Source organism: Talpa europaea, assembly GCF_964194135.1.
Source record: "Talpa europaea genome assembly, chromosome: 10".
NCBI lineage: Eukaryota > Metazoa > Chordata > Mammalia > Eulipotyphla > Talpidae > Talpa > Talpa europaea.
Window position 1 is genome coordinate 76722898 of NC_140077.1, and position 20734 is coordinate 76743631.

General features: G+C 34.8%; 1 protein-coding gene across 2 annotated transcripts in view; it reads right to left on the bottom strand.

Moving 5' to 3' along the window:
* Positions 1–20734, bottom strand: part of CAMSAP2 (calmodulin regulated spectrin associated protein family member 2) — a gene marked incomplete at both ends in the record, with an annotated part of 90869 nt that overhangs the window by 15128 nt on the left and 55007 nt on the right. The window contains 6 exons of one of the 2 annotated variants that reach the window (XM_084244866.1): positions 2466–2550; positions 5540–5633; positions 9090–9229; positions 9529–9670; positions 12314–12346; positions 18769–18852. In XM_084244866.1, coding sequence (XP_084100992.1) covers positions 2466–2550; positions 5540–5633; positions 9090–9229; positions 9529–9670; positions 12314–12346; positions 18769–18852 — 578 coding nt within the window. The remainder of the gene's footprint in view (positions 1–2465; positions 2551–5539; positions 5634–9089; positions 9230–9528; positions 9671–12313; positions 12347–18768; positions 18853–20734) is intronic. The other variant, XM_084244867.1, reaches the window with a different exon arrangement.

Sequence of the window (20734 nt, forward strand, 5' to 3'; positions counted from 1 at the left end):
ATGATGTATAACAAACCCTTGTAAAAGATTCTGGCAGTCTTCCTGCTAACAGACCTATGTCTATATGATTCTTCTCTAGTGAGCTGCACTATACAGATCTCAAATGCCTGTAAAGACAGGACGCTTTCCTGTCTATTTCTTAATTCCACTGTACTCCAATTATTGCAGGGGATTTACAGTAATATTTGACCAGAATTTAATTTTTCTCCCTCTATGTTGTAAGTCTGTATGGCCTACCTTATAATCAGATGAAGAAGTTAAGTACCCCCACCCCCATAAATTGTGAATTGTGGAATTTGAGGTAGTGACTTCTGTAGCTCTTCTCAAACCACATTATCTTTAAGCTTATGTAAACTGAGAAGATGAACAAGTGACCTAAAGCATTCAAAGGTATGCTTTATTCTTTGCTGTATTCTTACTATTTGATGAACCCTTCCAAAAGCAACACCACCTGAAAATCTTGCATAACTTGGCTCTGTCCGAAGCAAACACTTGCATGCATCTGTGTTGCTTTTCCCTTTAAACTGCACATTACGTTTTCTGTTTTGTTTAATCCTCTGCTAGAGCCATCAGAATATAATGTATCCCTGTCATGTTTGCTTCTATTCTTCTTCCCTCTAAAATCATTTCCAAGGTGTCCACTCTTCTTTAGATCTATGACAAGAAGGTAATCCTGAACATAGGTTAACTATTAATATATGTTCACTCCTTTCTTCCTCCCCAAATAATAGTTCAGGGTTAAAAATTCCCACTGGTTGCCTCATTTTCACATCTGCATAGAGGATTTTGATCTGGTGTAGCTCCCCAACAGACCGGCAGCCAAATATGTGGAGTAACTGTTAGACATGTAAGTTTTGCTTTGCTAGTCTTTTCTTGGCCTTTTTCTTTCTCATATAAGTATTCAGATCAACACTTTTAGACAAGACTGCATTATTTTCATGAAGAGAACAAAATTTTGCATGCTTCCTCAGTATGTAGGGGAGACTACAGTGGAACACCAGAAGACTTATGCCTCGAGAGGAATGCTAGGCCCTGGAGTGACGGCTACCAGTGACTCTCTAAGGAAAAGAATTTAGACACTCAAGTTACAGAAAGGTCTCCTGCTAGGAAAAAATGGGGAAAGGGAGCCACTCAGCTGCCTGAGACAGGAAAGATGAGTCTTCCAGAAGACCTTAAGACATTTTCTACTTCCAAGAAATAGGTTCCAAGAAGTAACAATTATGTGGTAATTTAAAGTGGAAAGTTTCAGAGATTTTCAAGATTTCAGGGGATAAGAATGATGAAATAGAATTCTGAGTGCTGCCTAAAATTTCAAGGAAGAACCAGTCACTATGAAACCAACACAGGAAAGCACTGAGGAAATAGTACGTAGAAAAGTTCCCTATTAGAAAAAATACAGGGACGCTGCTAAATCAGCAATATTTCAACTTAGCCTTTGTGGTAAATTTCAGGGAAAGCTACGGGATAGAAAACTTAATGGAAGTGGTGAAGATTAATAGTAGTAAAGCAGAGGATAAAAGAAGGAAAATATGTTAGGGACAACAGAAAGTCCACGCAGTTAAGAGAAACTTCGAAAGCAGTAGGACCTCTGAGTTCTGTCAGGCTTGGGTTTCACACTCTTAAGTTAGCATGCACTTGAGAGAAGCTTCTCAAGTGTGAAGAGTGGGTGACAGTACAAGTTCATATTTTTATGGTAAGCCAAGAATTCCTACAGAAAGGACATTAAATTTCTTACTCATAATTTTAAATGTATTCTTAATAATGGGTCTGCTTACATTTCTGAAACCCTACAAAATACAGCAATTTTAAACTTTAAAAAAATCAGGTAAGTTAGGGAGTGCAAAGTAAACATAAACTTTAGGTTCTAATAAACATACGTGAAAAGTTGTTTACAATATCTGTTGAAAAACATTTTTAAACAAACTAATGTCTCTAATATAATATACTTGGGTCAGAAGTCAGGATTATCCTGACATTAAATGTCAGGATATTTTTACTTTACTTTCAGTTCAGTTCCTGATATTAACAACTAAAGCATTAGACAGTCAATAAATTAGTAGGGAAAACTGTTCCAAAGACTGAAACATCTTAAAACATTTAAAAACCCAAATAGAATTTTAAAAGTTCCCTTGAAACCCAAGAATTACCTATACTTTATGTGGTTCTCAATTACAAAACAAATAATGCAGCAAAAGTTGAGTTTCAGGTGTTTTTTTTTTTCTTTTTGAAACTTAGGCTGTGTTTTCTTATTTTTCAGCATAATTTATTAAAGCCTATTTATGAAACATCCATTTCCATATATATTTCAATTGCATTTAAGTTAGAACAGGCTTTAAGGGTAAGCTAATTAAAAATTTAAAGTCCAACTGAAATCTTTCAAATTTATTTAATGTAATAAAATTTCATTTTGCTTTTATTAGCAAATAGAATGGAAATAGTAAAAATGAAACTATTCCAGAATCTACCTTGAAGTGAAGTCAGAACTATCTAAGACGTTTCTTTTGGCAGCATTCAAGATGGGAACTGAAGGCATATCTTTCGCAGGTTCAGCTACAATTTAAAAAAAATAAAACAACAAAACTTCAGAATTACATGTTTAGCACATTGTTACCAACATTATGCCAACAACTGTGGACCATAAACAAATTTTTAAATTTAGTCTTAATTTCATTTATTACTAACAGAGAATATAAAAGCATAGTTTTCTTCTTAAACAATTTTCAGAATACCAAGATTTTCTTTAAACACTTTAAGTGCTCTGACTTTTAAAAACCACTCGATTTGGGCTAACTGGATGGAGCGCTAGGGGAGACCTAACAGAAAATACGATATTTAAAAATAAAATTGAACATCTAATTTTGCTAAAGTTTTCATAAAACCTGAACTACATATGGCCATTTTCGCTTCTTTATAAAATAGTTGGCATTTTGGTAATCAATTAAAGAGAGAGACAATTTCACAGGTTAATAGGTAGAACCACTAGTGTAGTTTACATTTTTGTAAATAACTATGGAAGATGATATACTGTTTTCCTTTGAGATATAATGTAATAGTTGCTGAGTGTTTTGAATAGTGGGCACTACTGATGAAATCACAGAAAGCAATGTATGTGAAAACTCTGTTAATTGCCAAAAGTTGTATAAATATAGGTTATGACAATTACTAAAGACATCTGATTTTATGTCCTCAGGAAAGGGTCTCAACTTCTTATTCTTTGTTATATAATGGCTTGAGATTCTATTTATAGCAATTTAAAATAGAAAAAAATAAATACTCATTGTTGCATATTTTATAGAATTTTGCCCTGAGATGCAGGGGCTGGGTGAAGTAAGCTCACTCTAACTAACTACAGTGATATATACCTCCCCTCTGACTACATATTTTTCCCTTCTTTCTGATATTTTTTCCTTTTCTTAATCAAGGGAGAGAGGTACAGAGACTATGAAAACATTAACATGGAAAAATTTATGCACTTCTATGTTCATAGCAGTGTTGTTTACAATATCCATGACATGAAGCCAACCAGGATGCCCACTGACAGACAACTAAAGAAACTGTGGAATATGAACTCAATGGGATACTACTCAGTTATTAAAAAAGATGGGGCAAATTGGATGGGTCTTTGGAGGGTGATTGCTAAGAGAGGTAAGCCAGAGAGTTAAAGACCATATCCAGATGGTTTCACCCATTTGTGGAATATAAATAACTAAAGAAAATAAACTAGCAAAACAGAACAAAAATAACTCTCAGATTCTGTGAAAAACACAGTGGTTACCAGAGGGGAAGAAGGGGGAGGGGAAGGGCTGGGGTGGGGAGGTGATAGGTGTGGGCACCGGAGCTTTGGAAGGACAAGTGAAGCATGTGCACATATGGGGATGTGCAGCTGCACTCCCAAAAGTATACAGTTATATAAACAATGGGCAAATTAATAAAATTTAAGGAGGAAAATTAGCACACACAACCACCTCCTGTGTGGTAGTACTGAAAAGCAAAACAAAATCCCAATAGATATCAAGTCTCCAGATCTAACTAGCAATACAAAAATAAAAATAAAAAAGACAGAGGCATATGATAAAAGACACCATGCGGGTATAATTAACAACTTCTTAATTGAGAGGAAATTCTTTAGTAGAAACTTAAAATATATAACATCCTACTATGTAGACCTCGATTCAAACAAAAATCTTAAAATACTCCATACAAATACACACAAAGCATTATATGTAACAGCCAAAGGTGGAACTGGAAGTGTGGAAACCACCCAATATACATCAAATGATAAATAAAAATCTGATATAAACACAGAGGAATATTGTTCAGCTACAAAAAAGGAATAAAGTACTGATATAAACTACACTACAGATGAATCTTGCAAACATTACACTAAGTAAAGGAAACCAGGCACAAAAGATTACATATTTTGTGATTTCATTTAAACAAAATGTCCAGAATCCAAAGACAGAAATTGTAATGTAGGGCTAGTACTAAAGTATAATACAGGTTTGCTAATTATAACAAATACACCATTCTAATACAAAATGCTAACACTAGAGTAAACTGGGTGTGAAATACGAGGACTCCGTAGTAGCGTTGCATTTTTTCTATAAATCTAAAATGTATAAAAAAATAGTTGATTTAAAAATTACTATGACATTGCTAATTAAACAATGGCACTATAAACAATCATTTTGACTTCTAATGTTTTATGTGTGCAAATCCTCGTGACTAACAAAATACAAACACAAGATAAACATTTTGGGGGTGGGGTGTAGCAATGGGAAAGATAAGAGGAATGGTTAAAAAATACCACAATTTGGAGGCAGGGAAGGCAGCTGAGTAGTTGGGAGGCACAATAATCAGGTTTTGTGTTGGGACAGCCACTGGCAGCGGAAAGAACCGGTCCCATATTCATGCTAGAAGTAAAGTTCTTTAATGGGGCTAAACTGAGTTAGGATCATTTTTCCCATACAGAATTAAATCTCTGATTTTATAATTAAGTCAATGGAAAACTGCTTTAGAGAAATGCAAGAGTTTTTGTTCTAGGACCTTAACAATAATTATTTTATTTCATACTAGTTTTATTATATGCAATCAATCATGATACTGTAATAATCACAAAATCTAGTAGGTAGGCTTAAAAAATACACACACCTTTTTTTAATGGTTTAATGGCAAATTCAAATTATAAAGTCAAGCCATAATTTGAGTGGATTCTTGTCAACAATATTAAGAACTTAAAATGAAATAGGGAATAACAGAATGGGGATGTAAGACTCAGAGAAAAAGTAGGTAAACCATTAAAAGCTAAAAGTTCGACAACATAAGGCTTCAGACTCAGAGCCATTCTATTTTATTTTTCTTTCCTACATTATCTGTCTCAGAGAACTTAGTGGCTTTCAGTATCAAAATATTCAGAATTTATCAAGGCTAATAGCTGAAATCTAAACAACAGTAGGTTACCCTCAAAATGAATAACCAGATGAAGTCATGTAAACCTAGAATTCTGCTTGCTTATAAGACACTTAAAAGGACTGATTACCTCCCTGAGGATGAACAACACGAGGCTGCACAAATGATGGCTTCACGACTTCAAACCACCAGAAGAGCTCTGCCATGAACACCAAGTAATTATTCTGTAGGAGTTAAGACAATTGAAAGAAATGTTAGGTAAAATCTGGCCAAAATTACAAATTGAATTTTGTTCTGTTTTACCTATTAAAATACAGGCTTAAATTTCATTCATTCGTGACCAGAGCAGATCTACTACAAGCTATTAAATGTGGGGAAGAATATTAGCATTTGTAGGTAAAATCTAAAACACCTATTCAAAATCTCTTTGCTGTTTAGCACAAAAAGTTCCAGAAATGTAGCCCAATTTATCTGGCAGCCATTAATTAACTGTGTAGAGCTGTGAGATAATGTATAAGGTGCTCATCTTCCAAACTCAACACAAACAACTTAAAATAGCTACTCCACCTTTGATAATCTGAAGTGGGTTGCCATAAAAAAAAATTAAGCTCTTTGAAGATCCATAGAAATTACTGAGAGACGGGGGGTGGGGGCGGGAGGGGAGGGATTGGGGTCAGAATGGGGGGGTTGCAATTGTATGGGGAATATAAAAATAAAATTTATTATAAAAAAAAAAGAAATTACTGAGAGACGTGTACAGTTAATATATTGTATGTATGTGTCTGACAATGCTAAACTTAACAGTAATCCAGCAGCTAAATAAATAACAAAGACTCTAGATTGCTATGGCTAATAATTAATGATTTTGAAATATAAAAAACATTCATACAATTTAATGTACTGACTTTGAAAAGTTATTATTAGGGATAAGTCAGTATCATTTGCTTTTATTACTTATATTTGAAAATGTGAATAATTTTTAAATGGTTTAAAATTAAAAGGACTAAACTTATATTTTAAGTTTATGTTACTATATTTTAAAATGCGTATCATAAAATCTAAAAATATGTTAATTATTTGGTAGGTTTAAAAAAGCATCATACAAAATCTGTTTTCATAATTATTTAAAATAACAGCATGCCTTTAAATTTTGGGTATTTGGTATCTAATAAAATTGTTACTTTCAAACTGATTAATATTTGATGAGAGGTAATATTTCATATTAAATTTCAGTGTTCAAAATTATCATTGCAAATATGGGTGCCCTGTCTTCCTCCTACCTGTTCATTATGAATAATCCTCGAAGCCCTATATTCCTCTTATCCTCTCTGCTTTGTTTCTCATAGAGGTTCAGTGTTCTCATAAACTGATGACTTTCAAATATTCCACAGGCTATTATGTATGAAAAAGAATTAAAGGTGATTCAGGTTTTTTCGCCTTTAGCTACTTACAATACCTTTCAAAAAAGTGGAAAAGACTGGGAAACGCAGGTAGTAAAGGAACCGTGAGTGGGTAGCTTTGCGCTGTTGTCAGTGTGCCTGTCATGTACGAGTATGGAATAGATACACCATGGTGACAAGTAGACTTTGGTAGGTTTCCTATTTTCAGTGTTTGTGTTTTAACTATAAACTTCCAGCGTATTCTAACATTCATACCAAAATACATGCTATTTTAAGTAGTCATTAAAATTTGTGATTAAAAAAATGAAAGGCTGTGTGCTGGGTCCCATCCCTGCTTACCCTCTAGGAAGCTTTATAGTCTTAATTGTATTTCTTTCTCCTAGAGAGTTATTCATTCCATCCAATGGCTTTTAAACATGCTCAAATCTCTCCAATTAAAAACAAAACAAAACCTTCACTCAGTAATTTATCATTCTCTAGTTTCTTCTCACCCATACCTTTCTTCCTCCTTACAAACTCACCTAAGGGTAGGCCTAAATTAACAATCTCTATTTCATCTTTTTTTATTACCTAATGCACTCCAGTCTAACATCTGGGGGCATCATTCCTCCAAAGAGCATTTACTCAAATCTCCAATGACTTACAGATGTTGCTAAAGCAAACATATTTTTCAGCCTTCATCATACTTGACTTCCTATCAGCATGTTTACTCCTGATCTCTCACTTCTTTGGAACACTGCCATCCATGGTGGTCAGCTACCAAATGCCTCCCAAATGTAATGACTGTATCTATACATGCAGCAGTGCACAGGGCATCTTCTCTTACATATCTCAAAGGCACTCAAATGTCCAAAATTGATCTAGTGATCGTCCCCACAAATCTGATTTTACTTCCGTCTCCTCTCACTGGATGGCACCACTATCCTAATATATGAACCAAACTTAAGTCCTTGATGCTTCCTTCTTTCTGCCTCCCCATATTCAATTCATCAACAAAGCTCGCAGATTTTGCATCCTAAGGACCTCTGGAATGCACTTATTGTTCTCCACCATTGCAATTACTCAATTTGTCTTCATCTCTTATTTAGAACACAATAGCTTCTTGCTTGGTTTAATAAGCCAATGCAACATCCCTAGTATACTGAGATTACTACCAGGTACTCAATGAATATTTCTTGAAAGAATGGCAGTAAGAGACCTCCCTGGTGGTGCGGGGGTTAAGATGCAACTTTAATCCTGGGCCAGGAAACAACCCACGTGGTGCAGCAGACCTCTTCTGCCTTGCCTGCTGCTCCCCTCAGCAGTGTATTCCAGTCAGTCTGCCTGTTCTGTTCCCCTCTCTGTCTCTGGTGGAGCCTCTCTCCCCTCCACACCTTTGGCCTGTACCCCAGTTCTTGTATGCATAAATAAATAATCTTAAAAAAAGAAAAACTTAAAAAAAAAAAAAAGAATGGCAGTAAGCCACTGCCTAAAGTTAGTAATGTGTGATATTCTGAAGCAAGGGATAATGGCTAATAAAGTTGAATTCCTTTTTAAAAGGCTCACCCAGATATTTTAATATTTTCTTCCCTCTTTCTTTCCCTAGGTTTTGTCTTAACTTTAGGGACCCAAAGGATTTCTTTTTCCAAGACACATTCCATAGTCCTGTTGAATGTTGAAAGTGACCAGTATTTCCTTTATGCTTCCACTGCAGTGTGTTAGCATCTACCTATGATCCAGAAAGGCTTATTCTTTTTTTTTTTAAGATTTATTTATTTATACATACAAGCACTGGGGTACAGGCCAGAGATGCAGGGGGTGAGAGGATTCACCCGAGACAGAGTGGGGAGCAGAACAGGCAGATTGACTGAAATGCACTACTGAGGGCAGCAGCGGAGGCGAGACAGGAGAGCTCTGCTGGGCCATGTGGGTCAGCTCCCTGGCCAGGGATCAAATTCATGCTGCAGTGGCTGCGATAGCTTCACAGTGCTACGACTTAACCCCTTGTACCACCAGGGAGGGAGGCCCCTTATTCTCTATTTTGCTAACACTAGGACATCCAATCATTTCTGTACTGACTTTAGCTTTATACTATAAGAGATCTATTATTAAACATATAAAAACATATATTACACAGAAAAATTAAAGAGTGCCGCGGAGGTGCAGCAAAAGAGAAACTTTTTTTTTTAAAAGCTCTTATGACTGATGCTACAGTTCATTTGTAAGCGTGGAGTGGGGAGCCATTTATATATCTAGATGAGAATATTTTTAACAAACGTAAAGGAAAAAAGAATAATTTACCTTTATGGATGAAGCAGCATACAGCATATCTTCCAGGGTAAAATGACAACACTGGTTCAAATATTCTTGGCAAAACTCTTGAATCAGTTGCAGATTATAAAGGCTATCAGCCAAAGACATGGTTTCTTTCAAACAAATATCTTCAAATAGAAAAAGACTAAGGTAAAGACTTTGGATTAATTTTATATAATATACATTTCATATTCACTTCATAGTTAGCAGTGACAATACAAACACACAATCACGTGGCATCTGCCTAACACATGTGTAAAGTTGTGATTACACAGAAGACATAAACCAAGGACGACTTTTCTGAGCAATCTTTCCAAAATTATACCTAAATGTTCTTTTAAAAAAAGTCTTCATTATTCACAAAATGCTGTCTTAAATGTTTGTTGCCATTTATTACAATTCAGAAATAGTTCAGTGGAACACTTACCCTCTAATCTGACAACACCAGGACAGTAAAAATGAATAAGGGCAGCTAGAGCACAGCCATCTGTACCATCTTTCAACAAGTTTTCTACCAATGGAATGCAAGGCAGTTGCTTAAGCAATGTTTGCTCTTTCCTATAACGAGCCTACAACATAAAAAAAAAAAAGAGAGAGATGAAAATAATGAAGTACTAAACAACATATAGGAAAAAGCCAGTATTGTAGATTCTAATGTATCAATAATAAAATATGAGAAATAAGAAAACTTGCCAATAAATTCTTTAAGTAATACTAAATGTTACTTTAACTAAAGTTAAATATACAGCAAGTTTATAGTTTAGAAGTTAAGTACTATAGTATTATGTTGCTAATTTACAATAAATAATATTTAATGTAAAAGCTTCGCAAAACAAATATTGAATACTTTGCATTCAAATAATCGTTCTTCTCTTTCGTAGATAATAAAACTCATTTACTTTAATGTTACGCGTCATGTAAGCAACAAAATCTTGTATGGAAAGCCAAGAGCACTACTCATGCAGAAATAATTAGAAGAGTTATCAAAATCAGGAGGGGCAGGAAGAAAATGAGATTATTCTTAAAGAAAATTTGATGAAAAGAAACATCACTGTCTCCAAGATATTCTGGCTTATCATTTCAATGTTAAGATAATGCAAATAAAGTGTAAAACTTTGAAACTGAAAAACAGTAACAAAACAAATTCCTGAGATTTCATTAACTGATAACAGAGCAAGCATAAGGATTTCTGCTCCCCCTCAGAAAAACCAAAGATACCTTTGTTTTTAAAGGTTGCTTGGTGTGACTAGAACAAATTTATTAGACTGTTCGCTAAAAATGTTTTGTTGTAAAACTTAGGAGTTGAAAGAATAAGCTTTGGAGTCCTGGGTTCAAATCCTGGTTCTGCCACTTATTAGCTCTGTGATTTTGGAGAAATTACTTATAATCTCATTTCTCAGTTTTTGTATCTGTAAAGTGGGGATAACAGCACTATTTGATAAGACCACTGAAGGATTAGATGACATTTATGAAGGGCTATTCCCAATGCTGTGCACACAGCAAGCAGCAACTGAATGTTCGTTGTTATATATTAGGCCTCCCAAAACTGAGAAACATAACACGCTTTAATGAAGATGGGTACTGAAGTATTCTATTAGAAAAATGTATGATTATATTCACTAATGATAATTTTTTTAAAAAGTAATCAGAACTAATTTTCCTTCAAACTCCCTCTGAATTTTATAATAAAAATAGTCACGAAATATATTTGTGAGAATAAAAATAGAAAAATAATTTACTGAAAGAGAACATTTAATATCTGGTAGTGAAGTTAGGTTTCCTTTAAATGATATGCCTCAGAAAAGCAGTATATGTTATTGAAAGAGTTAGTCCTATTTTTTTCTCACTGCCTATCCAAAATAAGATTGAAACATTTTTTTTCCTCTTGAAGATGTGTGGAGGAATTTGTTTTTATTAATCAACTCAGCCTAGCTATCTGTATTTAATGGTATGTCCCAAATTCAGAGTGCCTATATTCAGGGGAAAAAATCACATGCACTATATAAATTCTTTAATCGATTACTTATTTTTACATAATCTTTAGAAAACTTTCTTACTTTGTTGCTAGAAGACTGTATAAACTCAACCATGAGAAGAGAGAAGAGGGGTAATGAAGGAAGAGAAAGAAAAAAAAGAAATCAACCATCAGCACCTTCTAGCCTTACAATACCTTTCTCACACTTGGTAAGCATAGTTCCAGATCCTTATACTCTTATTTGACCAGCTAGACACAAAGTTGGCTGGGCTCAATTCCCAAATTCCAGACCTCTAGGGCTGGCTTGTTTTCTGCCTCCAGTCTAAATTGGACTGAACTGAGTACAATTTAGGGTCATGAAACAAAGAACTGAATTGTGATTTATTCTATTGTTTTCTGCCAAGTAACACTTTCAAACAAGGCACATGTGCACACACACATACAGTTTTACAAGGCTTTTGCAATAAATGTCTATGGTTTAAAAGAGACAATCAGAGATTTATAAGTGGTATGCCCAAACATTTTCCTGAAGATTATATCCAGGAAGATGTATCAGATAACCCAACTTTTAATCTTGAAGTCATACAATTTCCCAGAAAGTTCACTTGCAGTTTATGAAAGTTAGTCTTTTATACTTGATCATACTTGAACTTACAGCATGGAAGCATTCCCTGTTATCTAAGAGAGGGCATCTTATTTCTATCTTTTAGCACTTTGTTGTATTGCTAAGTTACAGTTTAATTTCCTGAGGGTATAAAATACTGAAGTGGTCTGAGCTCCACCCCCAAGATTTAATCCTAAAAGATCAACCCTTCAAGTCAAATCAGAACTAAATATAGTTTAGATCCAATACAGGTGAGGATACAAAGAATCTATTATTTTATTTTTAATCACACAAAAAGTACACCTGAAAATTTAGAAATTCAGGCTGAAAGGAAATGATTCTTTCAAAAAGATGATTTTAAAATACAAATAATTCACACACACAATTCATATTCACTTTTACTAAAGTCGTTAAACTAATGAAAATCTATAAGCATTCCTAAAAAATTTCTAATCTAAACTTTGGCTAGAATTTTTCTTTCTACTTTACATTACAATTAAATACCATAAAATCCAATCTTGCTGTGCAGTGACTAGCAAAATTATAGGAAATGACTATACCAACAAGACATAAACAGTCTTATTCTACAATTACAATTCTGGAGAGCAAATCAAAGTAACTGGACAAACTTACTGGAACCAGTTTCCAAAACCATTTGGAAGGAGACTTCAGAGGAAGCAGCAGGAAAAAAGGGGGAAAGCAAAAAGTAAAGGGAAAATTCATCAGAATTATTTTTAATTAACAAGCCATAGCAAAGCTTCTGACAGTGGAACTCTACATTTATAGCTCTGACAAAATGTTAAATTAAAATGTTAATTAATATATTAGGTAAAAATATATGCTTCAAATATATACTTGTGTTCCTAATGATAAAGACCATCACCCTTTCCTCCTCTCCTAATACAGAAATTCATTTTTAAGATATCTGCAATATGTTGTATTCTTTGGCAGCCACTAATTTTACTTCCAAGTTCTGGAATCATATATCAGATTGAAAAATAAATCTATATCACAAAAGGGAAGCAGAAAGATTCTAGGACTGGATTTGTAGTCAGTATAAATCTTAGGCATTAGTAGCCCAAGTCTGATAATGCAGACTTTTCCAAAGGGAAAAAAATATTGTTTCACTTTAGTTTACTTCAACAAACAGCAACACAGTACTAAAAAAGACTAAAAAAAGATGATCATTTATTTCAACTACATAAAGAATGTCCTATTAACAAGTGTTAAAAAACTAGTTGGCAATTCTTACCAAGTAAGATTTTTATTGTCTCTAAAGCAAGTAATTACTCAAACGAATATAAACATTGTAAGTTTGATTATCTAGTGGTGTCCCAAGGAATATAATTTTGCTTCTTTAAACAGATGAATATACTCCTGTGCCCTAGCTAGTTTATTTAAGTTGGGTGAGTTACTCATTCATGCTGGGTCTCTTTTATGTATACAGGCGGTACACATACATGTTAACTTCTCTATGTTTTTTTTCTTTTATGAAAAAAAATAATGAATGTAGTAAAGCCATAATTTTGGATAATGTGAATAAATAATTTGTGGTTGTTTATCTTTGTATTAATTCCAGGCAGTCCTGAATAAATGTTTGCTGAAGTAAACTAAACAAGACTGAGTTAAAATTCATATTCAATTTTTATTAGATTTTCCTACATAAATTAATCAGTAAAAATAAGATTATTTGGAAAAGTCATACAAATAAGTTATTTTCAAGAACTTCAAGAATCAGAAATATGTCATTTCAAGGATAAGAAAAGTACCAGCTTGCCACAAAGGGCTAACATTTCCAATATATTTTTTTATTACTGCATCAGGAAAAAAAGCCCTAATAATTCTGTTGCATATATTTTAATCTCCCATTTAAGCAGATGTTTTTGGCAGCTACAGTTATAATAGAGAAAGTTCAAGAGCAAGACCAAAGAGCAGGAAGCCACTAAGAATTAAGGCTCTCAGTGAATAGAGATTTTAAAAGAGGGTTTTTGTTTTTGAGACTTAGAGGAATCCATTACATAGAAACTGGTGATAATTGAAATTGTGGACTACTGAAAATAGTAAAAGTACAAACGCATCTCCCATGGTTCAACTTATTCCATATTTCTTATACAACATTCAGTATTGGACTTTTACATATTCAGACAGTTCTGGCCTTCCTCCTGCCTCTCCACTGGCCTGTCTTGATGATAGCAATCCTACCAGAGGAAAAAGTAAAGCCATTCATAATGGCTATTTGAAGAAAACATGACTAAAAAACATAAATGTACTAAAAGGAACAAATAAATATTTATATCATTTATGCTTATATACTCATGCTCCAAAAAGTTCAAACATATGGCACAAGTATAAACCCTTGCTGAAATATACTTGCATTTCTGAAGTGAACAGAAACTGTCTCCTCCTTTTGCTTTTCAGGGAAGAATTGGCAAATTGAAACCTACAGCCCTATATTAAGATATAATTATGAGAACCAAGAAGTTTTTAAAGTCCATGAACAACTGGTAGAGAAATTTTTAATAAGTCCATATAGGGCCTCCCCTGGTGGCGCAGGTGGTTGAGCGCCATGCTGTCAAGCTGTCCGCAGCCTCTGCAGTGCTGGTTCGATCCCAGCCGGCCAGCGAGGGTCCCACATGGCACGACAGACCTTTCCTGTCTCGCCCGCTGCTCCCCTCAGCAGTGTATTTCGTCAGTCTGCCTGTTCTGTTCCCCGCTGTCCCTGGTGAATCCTCTTACTCTCCCGCACATCTGGCCTGTACCCCGGTTCTTGTATAAATAAATAAATAAATCTTAATTAAAAAAAAAAAAAAAAAGTCCATATAGTGGCAGGGACTAACCCAGGCAGTTAGAACTATCTAGAATAGATCTATTGTCAAGTATTCCTTTGTATTGTTCATATTATACATGTTTGACTCACCCTAAATTTTGGTTACTGGTTTTAGGATTGCCATTAAAACTCCCCAAATAGTTCTATGTCCTCCACTGGGTATCTACAATCACTGTGGGACTTGGGATAATTCCTAAACTTTTTCTAGGTGCTCTCAAGCCACTGTGGAAAGATGCTGGTTTGATCTGGCTTCCATGGACACCTCAAGAAGGTGGGATTCTTTAGGGAGTCAATCACAGCTGTGACTTGTCATCTCATGAGAACTTAGATTCAAGAATCTCTTTGCTGCTGTAGGTCCAAAAGCTGGGTTGAATTGCTGACAGGAATGTAAAATGGTAAAAACACATTTGGAGGAGACTTTGGCAACAACTATCAAAAGCACATATGCATTAAAAAAAAAAAAAGCACATATGCATTTACCTTTCCTCTAGTCAACTGGTAGGAAATATACCCTAAAAAATCCAAGAATATACACGTATATACATTACATTATTTTCACAGCATTACTTGTAATTTCAAGACACTGTAAACTACTTCTATGCCCAAATATTGTTAAATGGTTGAAGAAACTAAATAGTTGGTTGTAGGGGAAACAGAAGGTGAGCCTGGAGCCTGTATTGCCAGAAAGTAAGGAAGTGCTCAAAACTAAAAACATCAACGGGACATGAGAGCCAACAGGAAGAGCTCTGGCCTTCTCCCAGGGCTGAAGCTAGATGGTCTGGGGCAACAAATAACACAATACTTTTTGGGGTTACAACCCAAAGTATAAAATACACGTACAAGAATTCATACCGATATGAACAAATTGACTGTATAAACAAACGCAGAAGACACAAATCTTCCCTACATAAGATTTCCAAACAACAGACAAGACATTCTTTGCTTCCGGAATGAGCTTGATCTCCCTACCCTGGAGTGTGGGTTGGATTTAATGATCTCGTTCCAAAGAACAGAGCTTCAAAGGAGAAAAACTAAAAATCTCACGATAGAGAAACCTGACAAATACTACTTTAGCCAAGTGATCAAGGTTAAGATATCAGTCATAAATCATGTTCACATCATGTATCCCCAGATATGATGTGAAGTGATATCACTTTGGTGGTATTTTTCTCAGAATATCTCTAAGTCCAATCTAACCACGAGACATGCTAGATAAAACCAAAGAAAGCTAAGGGAACGTTCCAGTTTTAAGATTACGGATGACAATTAAATGCATTTATGTGATCTCAATCTGGATGAACTAGGAAAAAAAATATAAAGTACAGTTGGGATAACTGACCAAATTGGAATAATGGCTGCAAGTCTGATCAATATATTATGTCAACATTAAATAACTTTTTACTGTGATTGTTGTAAGTGAAGAAACTTGTACCTAAGAAGCATAGACTGAAATACTAAGGGGTTATGCAAACATCTTTCAAAACCTTCAGAAAAATTTACATATTTATGTGTTTGTGTATGCAAGAGAGAGATAAGAATAAAAAGTGACAAAATGTTAAATTGAACCTGGGAAAAGAATATATAGGGTTCTTTTGACTACTGGAACTTTTTATAGGTCTAGAATATTTAAAAATAAATTTGCTCAAAAAAGTTCTTCTAAGTCTACCCCAGCCCATATAGGTTTCAGGTGTATGGCATTATAATCTGACACACCACATATAGTAGTCACTGAGATACTAGCTTCCATCCTCCAGCATACCACAGCATACCCCTTTGGCCTGGTTTACCCACTGCTGTCATCCTCTTAGGCAAAGATTAAAATCATGATATCATTTCTGAATTTCAAAAATGTTTAAAATGCAAAGTTCCCCATTTAAGTTAAATGAGTTGGTAATACAAAAGGGTGGATTCTAGACTGGGTGCTGTGGTAGCAGTAAAGGCAAGTAAATAATTAAGAAAGAGAAAAGGTATGCTGGCAATAGGAATATGGAAAAGATACGAACTGGCATTGACAACAGAAGTTCACAGCCAGGATAAATGGTCAAACAATCACAGGGGTAGAATTCTAAATGAAACATTTCCCTAGGACATGACACTATTTAAAATGCCTTCTTCTTGGCATACCAACCAGGCCAACACTCAGGTACATCATCAGAGAATCTAATAATCTAAAGAATACCCTTGGAATTTTAATCTTGGTTCAACTTTAATAATATTAGTACAAGTATCTCTCTACATAAATTTTACTGTGTAGATGTTTATAAAATAAATTTCATAAAATAAATTCTACTGAACATGTTTGGCAAGAACAAAAATTAAGGCATGCCATCACCCAATACCACCGGCTCTGTCCTTAGCAAGGTAAGTGATAGGTAATGGCGAGGCATGCAGGTAGGCATCCCGAGGCAAGCTAGCGCAAGTAGGTGGAAGGCATGGAGATAGTTTACCAATTGTGCAGTAAGAAAGGAGAGCAAGTTGTTCTATTTCTCATTCCTAAAAGGAGAAAAGGATAAAGAATTTTGCTTTTATAAGAATAAAAATCAAGATGGAAATGATCATATTTCCAGCTAATTGAAGTAGTTCAAATGCCAAAAGCGCCATTGTTAGGTAACAGCAAGATTTCTTTATGATGTGAAAGTGTTTCTTCATAATGATGACTCCTGGACTTTGTAATAAGAATGTGAAATGAACACTGACTTTTCATACATTCTAATAAGGAAGAAAAGATAAAATTCACTTGAAAATGAAGTTGTTAATACCATTTTACATTAAAATATTTATTTTTATTAAACTTTTTTATTTTCTTACATTGTTGTTTATTTACACTAAAATATTTAAAAGTGAATCAGACTCATTTGTTCATGCACTCACTCACTCAACAAATACTGGTTGTGAGGTTAATAGGGACAAGTGCAAGAGGCTAAAGTGTTATGTAAAAGATAAAGTGGGGTAATACCAGTATTGTCTAGATTCCATGTAGCTTGTTTTTCTTAAAGGTCACTTAATCCAATTGTCTAGGGTATCAATGGCACTTTTTTTCATAGAAATGTTTACTGGGTGCTATATCAGCACACAAAATTCCCATTAAGTTCACAGTGTGTGCGATACTATAGAATTTAGTGATTATATATAATAAGCAAGATTTCTATGGGGAAAGTTCATTTATGCTATAATTTAGGATGATACAATCGTCACCTTATTCCTGATTAGAGCAGAAGCAATTAGGGGGCAGGATTATAAGTATCTCTAAGACAAAGGTTTCAGTTCCAATGGGACAGGAAAGAGAAACGGAGGGGAATTAAAAGGAAAGGAGGGGAGCAGACAGGACAGAAGTTGGTTGAAGGCAAGGAAATGGAACATATAATCTGGGGAAATGGGAAAAGAGGTTTCGCTCTGATTTACCTTTAGAAGAACCTCAACAAAGTTAAGATGAAGGGCCAAGCATGAGTAGTATTTTCAGGAGCTAGTCAGTAAGCTAGATGGTAGAAGTCTTGAGATGCCGAAAGATCAAACTCAAGCAAAAATTTTGTTGGTCTTTCACAAATATTCTATTGAAGTAAATAAACAAAATCTTCCCCTTTCCCGTCTTTTTTTTTCTTTTCTCTCTTAAAGAGCCAATGATTAGCAGCATTACCCCCAAAATGCACAGAAGCACTAGGTAATAATAGAAACTTAAAATAATTCAAATGGAATATAAGATCCAGAATTATCATTTCTTATCCTTCAATTCAAACACTTTACAACTTTTAAAGGACTCTAATTATAACATATTTTAGTATACTGTCAAACACACATTTTCAAAGAAGAAAGAAAACTCTAAAAGCCTATTCAAGAATTCTGAAAGACTGAATCCATGTTAATGTTTCTTCTTCCTTCAAAAATGACCATACCTACAACTCACAATTCCTACAACATTGCTTTTAAAGGCTGGTCTCATTGCAAATCATTCTAAGGCTGACACATAGAAAACTGCTTTCTTGTTATTTCATACATGTTCCCAAACAAAGGTAAAAGCATTTTGGGGTCAAAAGAACCTTAGAAATTGAGTTCCAGTCATTAATAATTTTTTCTATGCACTACCAATTAACCTTCATTTGTACTTCTACCTTTTTAGTGCTAATGGCATGGCCTTTCTAGAATGCAGTTAACATCACTAAAAAAATAACTTAATGAATACAACCATTAACATTTCCCAAAACAATACACATATGTAAACCAAATAGTCTCATAAAGCCACCTTTTTTTCCTTTGAAATATGTACCTTTTGACCTCCTGGAGCTTCAACTGTGTGAGGTTCTTTCAATTTCTGTTCTTGTTCCATTATGTCTTTCAAGTGTTCATTTACCTGAGAATATAAAATTTATATTTTATATTAAAATTTTAATTTATATTTAAATATAACAAATTGACAGGCACTTTAAAACACCTAGGATCAGATCCTTGATGTCAAATATCATATCACTGAAATGAAGAAAAAAAATTTTATAGTGCTTTATTTGCTATTCTAAAATTAATTCATTATCAAATACTTGTTGAACATCTACATATGTTAGGAAATGGAATACTAGAGAAACTAAGGCACTAACTTCAATTTTAAAGCCCAAGAGATAATAACTCTTCAGTAGAAATTTTATAATCTATTTTAGGACTAGTAAAAAATATTAATCCTGAAATCGGTATTTCCAGAATCAGCAGGAAACACTTCGAACCCACTTCTTGAGCCATGTTGTCATAGACATGTCCCTGGGCCATGAGTGGGTGTTAGTACAGTCATAGAACCACAGTTAAAATATACTGAATAAATAATGGTGTAAAAAATAAAAAATAAAAAAAATACACTGAATAATTTTTGCATGTGGGAATTGCTTTGGGAGTAGGCTAAGGCATCTCCTACCAGATTGTCCAGAGTTCAAAATCAAAAAAGACTACAAAACTGCCTACCTAATACATAAAATATTTCTTGAGAATATAATTTTGAATTCTGAGTTAATGATTGTAAGGTTACTCAAGAAATAATAAACAAAAATTCAAATTTATTAATGGCAGTCTAGAAAATATTAATGCTATTATCAACCATACAACTAAACCAAATCAATGATTTTCTAAACACTTCAGTTCAGTGACTTAAAAATAGACTGAAGAAGTATATTAACAATTAATTTAGTAATAGTTACTAAAAATCTGTACTCAGGCTATTACCTAAAGTGCTATCGGGAATTTAATCAATAAATTTATTTTTGTGTGTTAGGTGGCAGCACTCTCAGGCCTCTTATAAGTTAAGTCTCTTTGATCACCTTGATTGCTTAAAGAACTCTGATAGCAGAACTAGGAAAAGCCTATGTCTAACTATGAACTTGCATTTACAAACTGGTAGTTTGAACAAAACCTATTTTATAAAGTGGTTTGGAGGATTACGGCTCTAGGAGGATGGTTCTCAGTGATCCCCTTGAGTGTAGGAAGGGCGTGACCACCTTAGGCGTGGGAATAGAGATGGAGAGTGGTGAGAAGGCTAACAAATGAGTCAAGGACTCTTGGAGAGGTTGTTATATGGAGAAATGGGGTTGAAGCCAAGCTGGAGGTTTTGTTTTTTTTTTTTTAAGATTTATTTATTTATGCATACAAAAGCTGGGGTACAGGCCAGAGATGGGGGGTGGCAGTTGAGAAGATTCACCAGAGACAGTGGGGAACAGAACAGGTAGACTGACTGAAGTACACTGCTGAGGGGAGCAGCCGGCAAGTCAGGACAGGTCTGCTGCGCCATGTGGGTTGCTCCCTGCCATGCCGGGGATCAAACTCATGCTGCAGAGGCTGAGAATTGCTTCATATAGTGAGGTGCTTAACCCCTTAACCCCTCAGATCATCATGGTCACCTGGAGCTTCTCAGCACTCACTGTTTACTCCCACCCCTCATTTACTGGATCAGAGCCTTCTGATCCCCAGGTGATTCTCATACACATGAGAAGAAATGAAGCAGGGGACAAATGACCATGGAAAATGGAAGAATAAGTTCTAAAGTAATTAGTTGGGGGTGGGGGCTGGCCTTTGACAGGAAGCAGAAAACATTTTCTACCATAACAGCAGGCAAGAAAGACAAAGAGTACCAACATAAAAAGGTCTGCAGATAAGACACAAGAAGAGGAGGGGCCTCCCTGGTGGCGCAGCGGTTGAGCGCTGGGTTGCGAAGCTGCCCGCGGCCTCTGCAGCGCCGGTTCGATCCACGGCCGCTC